We start from the raw sequence: 4,831 nt of genomic DNA on the forward strand, positions 1-4,831 counted from the left end.
AAAAAAAGACCAGACTTACTGGCCTGACAGAGAGTGGAGAAACCCCGAGAGTATGGCCCCCGGACACCCTTTTAGCTCAGTAGTGAAGTCACTCTCAAGGTTCACCATCCAGCCAAAGATTAGACAGCCCCATAAAACAAAACGAGACTAGTGGGGCACAACAGTCCAGGAACAAGGACTAGAAAGCAGGAGGAGACAGGAAAGCTGGTAATAGGGAACCCAGGGTTAAGAAGGGACAGTGTTGACATGTTGTGGGGTTATTAACGATTGTCATAAAACAGTAGGTGTACTAATTGTTTAACAAGAAACTATTTGTTCTGTCAACCTTCCCCTAAAGTACAATAAAAAGAGAAAAAAAACGTTTTTGAGATACCAAGAAAATTTAAATATGAACCCTGTTATATGCTTACCAGGGAATTATACATTTTATATAACATTGTGGTTATAAAACGAAAGTCCATTAAAAAAAACCTTTTTATTTAGAAATAGTTTTCCAAACTATTTGGACTTACAGAAAAGTTATACAAAAAGAGTTCCCATATACCTTTCACCCCTAAATGTCTAAACTATATAACCATAGTTCAATTATCCCCCATTGTAATAATCACAGTCCTTGAAACCACACATTTAACATTGATTTAATACTATCCACTAGGTTACAGACTTACTCAAATTTCTTCGATTGTGATTGTCCCTTATAATGCCCTTTTTCTGGTCTGGTATCCGATCTAGAATTTCTCATTACATGGCCTTGTCATGTCTCCTTAATCTCCTCCATTCTAGCACAGTTCTTCGGTCTTTCCTTGTCTTTCATGACCTTGACACTTTGTTTTTAAATAATTTTCTTTTTTAGAAAATTAGGTTCGCATTTGAAAATTTTTCATACAGATTATTCAGTGACATTAGTTACATTTTCCACATTGTGTCAACATTCTCTTTAATTGTGTTCTGGTTGTTCCGTTTCCAGTACTCTAGTTTCCCTGCCCCCTTATCTTTTCCTCTTTGCTTTAGTGTAAATGTTGACACTTGTGAAGTGTACTGGCTGGTTAAATTTGTAGACTGTCCCTTAATTTGCATTGACCTGATGTTTTCTCATGAGTAGGTAGAGGTTATCCATTTTTGATATGAATTCTGCAGAAGTGATGTCATGCCTTTCTTAGTGCATCATATCAGGAGGCACATGATACTGATTTTAAGAGTTACATATGCTTTAGGGATTCATGTAGGGACGGAATGACCTGATGCCTGGGCGTTGCTTTAAAATACTTCAGCCAAAAAATAAAGCAAGAGTGACAAAATCTTGATAATTTTAAAATCTAAGTGATGGGTATATGCAGGTTTATTATATAATTCTCTCTACTTTTGTGTTTGTTTAATATTTTTCATAATGAAAATTAGTACTCCCCTCATGAAGAACATTCTAAGTTGTTGATAGGAAACATAGCATAAGAATATAGAGATTGTCTCTTGCCTGTTTTCATTTATAGATTAAATGTAATGATGTGACAAGTTTAATGATGACATTTTTGGTGATGTTGTTATCTTTCCTTTTATAGCTGTGAGTATTGCATTCCTTATTGGTCTAGTGCTCATCATTGTGATATCCTTTCTAAGGCTCTTACTGAGGTAAGCTGAAGTTAGGGGGAAGTAGAACATAGAAATAATATACTCAGAAAGGCTAGTTTTGACCCTTCAAATGACCATTATTTCTTGATTAAATGAATATTTTTTATTATTAATTTATTTTCAGTGAAAATAAATACAAGAAAGCAATTTTTGCATGTATAGTTCATTGACAGAGGTTACATACATTGTGTCACCATTCCCCCTGTCTCTGCCCATGTTATTTCACCACTGTTGATTTAGACTCTGTGCCCCTTAAAGTTCTCATCTGTATTTTATAGTTACTGTTGTCCATTTGATCTCATATAGCTAATTCTTTAAAAGAGCACCATGCCCAAGGGAAACTTTCTTTATTAAAGAAGGTAAATTGTTGTAGTTTAAAGATGACTTCATGGGCTAGTTTCAGTTCAAGGTTTAAAAGTTGTTTCCAGGCAACAGATTTGGGGTTCCTCCAGTCTCAATGTATCCAGTAAGTCTGGTTTCCAATAAGAATTTGAAGTTCTGTTCCACATTTTTATTCCTTTTGATCAAGATCTGTCGATTCGGTTGTTGATCAAAATGTTAGATGAACATGTATCATGTGTCCACCATGCTAGTCCAGTCCTAGGTATTGGGGATTCAGTACAGAATAAGACATGGCCCCTGACTTCAGGGTATTGATAACCTAGTTCTGATGGATTTTGCCTTCAGTCCTCCCACATGGCTGAAAAGGTAGAAGAAAATGCTTGAGAAATAATTTTTTCACGAAAAAAATCTCTGATCTCTTTGGAAGTGGTCTGTGATAATTGAGGAGGAACTTGCCACACTGAATTCCCTTCCTCTTCCCTGGTTCTAAGCTCAGAGGGCCCCCTAGGCCAGCTTCCAGCTCTGGAGAGGGATTCCGTTGTCCTCTGCCTGCTTAACAGTGCTTTTGCTGAGAGCAATCAGTAGACTAGAAAAGAAAGAAAAAGGAAGTAAAATAGGTCCAGGCCTGATTTCATCACCTTTCAAAGGAAAGTTCTTTCCTGTTTTAAAAGGAATAAGATTGTTTGAATTTTCATATGCTATATGTTAGGTTCTCAGGAAGGATGACAAGATTTTATTGATGAGTTGTATCCAAATTGAAAAACAGCAAAAACCTAGCCTTTAAGTCGGCTAGCTGGGGGAAACCCTGAAACCTGGGGAGTTTATGCACTCTGACACTGTACCTAGAATTAGGTTCCAAGTATGAGAAACCTGCCTGCGTATAGTATAGAAGAACTACTGGCTGCTTAGAGCAGGCATTTAACTCAATTGCTTTTTAGGGACAAAAAGTAATTCTAGCAGAGGAGTTTCATTTCTTTAAATTAAGGTGTTATCTTGTCAATCTTTTGATAACATGCAAATGATATTCAAGTTTATTAGGATGTTTTCATTTGGTGCTTTTAATATGAATGGATTAGTTACATTACTTTTTAAAAAGTAATTGATAGCAACCATCAAGCACTTGCAAAAAGAAATTCCATCTTACCCTACTGTGGAATTGAAACTCCTCTCTGCACGTGATTCAGCCTTGCAGCCTGTGGGCAGAATGCTATTATTGGCAAAGCCAGAGTCCCTTGTTCCTTGTCCCTTCACTTTCCGTCACACCCATGAAAGTCCAGGGAAGTTCAGGTTAGACTGAACCAGAAAAGAATCTGAATCTATAGTAAGAATAAAGCATCTTTCTCCTTTTCACTAGGGGAACAAGTATGTATAAGAGAATTAACGTTTTTTGTTTTTTTTTTTAAATATCTTAACTCCTTTTTACCCTTCCTCAGAATGTCTCTATTTTAATGTTTTTCATGTGATGATGATAATATCAATGCTGTATAAACTAGAATAGGAGCTGAGTTGTGGGGGGCAAAAAAAGAGAAGAAATGAGAAATATATGCATTGGACGTGTGGATCGTACTGATTTGAGCAATTCAACTGTAAAAAAAAATTTATGAGACTGGGGGGGAACTTGCTAGCTATTTGATGATACAAGGAATTATTGTTAATATTTTTAAATGTAGTAATATTGTGGTTATATGTAAAAATAAAAAGAATTTATCTTTTAGACATACCTACTGAAGTATGTATGGATAAACAATATGATGTTTGGGGTTTTCTTTAAAATTACCAATCCAAGGCAGAGGTGAGGGATGGTAGGTGGAAGTGTAGATGAAATAAGATGGGCCATGTGTAAACACTTGTTGGAGCTGAGTGATGGGTCCATGGAGGTTCTTATGCTAGTTTCTGTACTTCTGTATATGTTTGAAACTTTCTATGACAAGGGGAAAAAAACAAAAGGGAAAAGGAAAAAAAAATTCTATGCACTGTATAATTCAAATGTGACAAAATTTACGCAATACATATGGGTAGTTTTGTTTTCGCAAGGCTAATATATCATTTTTGAAAGATTTTTTTTCCAGTAGAAATCTCATTTTAAAGAAAACCCAGTTAATATATTTATCCTTTGTTATCATGTGAATCAGTTCAATATCCTCTGGATGTCTGTTTTACTAATGCAATCAGATAGAAAAAAGAGCCCAGTAAGTATTACATTAACAATTTGAATCACTCCAGAGTTACTTTCCAACTTTCTCAGTATGCATATACATGTATTTTAATTAGTTATAATAGAGAATGGGTATTGGGTTTTGCTTTTTGTGTTTAATAGTTTATATTCATATTGCTTTGTGTGGACAGAGCCCACGTTCTTATTTTTACCAGCTGTTTCATCTGTGTGTATGTCACACGTTAGTTTAGTCATCCCTGTATCGAGGGCATTTTGGTGGTTTCCAGTTTTTTGCTATTTTAATGTTCATAATGTTATTAATAAGAATCCCAACCACAGAGAATAATGATCTCCTTTAACCTTCAGGACAGGACAGCTCTTTAATGAGGGCTCTGTCATTATTCCTATTTTACTGATGACAAAACTGCCACAAGGGTCAATCATTTGTAACTATGACTCCTATAAACTTTGATTTCTGTTTTGATTTTGTGAAAAAAAACTTTTTAAAATGTTTAATTCTTTGACTTGTATAGAATATGAATTTTAAATGGATTTCAATATGCTATCCAATCATTTTGAAAATTCTGACAAAGAAAATAATGGATCCTTTTATTTATTTACAGTTTGCAAGACTTTAATAATTGGATTTCTAAAGCGATAAACTCTCGAGAAACTGATCGCCTCATCAATTCTGTGAGTTATTAGAAT

At 35.0% G+C, this 4,831-nt stretch overlaps 1 protein-coding gene across 1 annotated transcript in view; it reads left to right on the forward strand.

Annotated features, from left to right (window-relative positions):
* Positions 1-4,831, forward strand: part of HGSNAT (heparan-alpha-glucosaminide N-acetyltransferase) — a 45,789-nt gene that overhangs the window by 17,235 nt on the left and 23,723 nt on the right. Inside the window, exons 5-6 of the mRNA XM_023736697.1 lie at positions 1,557-1,626; positions 4,747-4,816. Of these exons, the coding sequence (XP_023592465.1) occupies positions 1,557-1,626; positions 4,747-4,816 (140 nt within the window). The remainder of the gene's footprint in view (positions 1-1,556; positions 1,627-4,746; positions 4,817-4,831) is intronic.

Source organism: Trichechus manatus, unplaced genomic scaffold (assembly GCF_000243295.1).
Source record: "Trichechus manatus latirostris isolate Lorelei unplaced genomic scaffold, TriManLat1.0 scaffold00090, whole genome shotgun sequence".
Classification (NCBI taxonomy): Eukaryota; Metazoa; Chordata; class Mammalia; order Sirenia; family Trichechidae; genus Trichechus; species Trichechus manatus.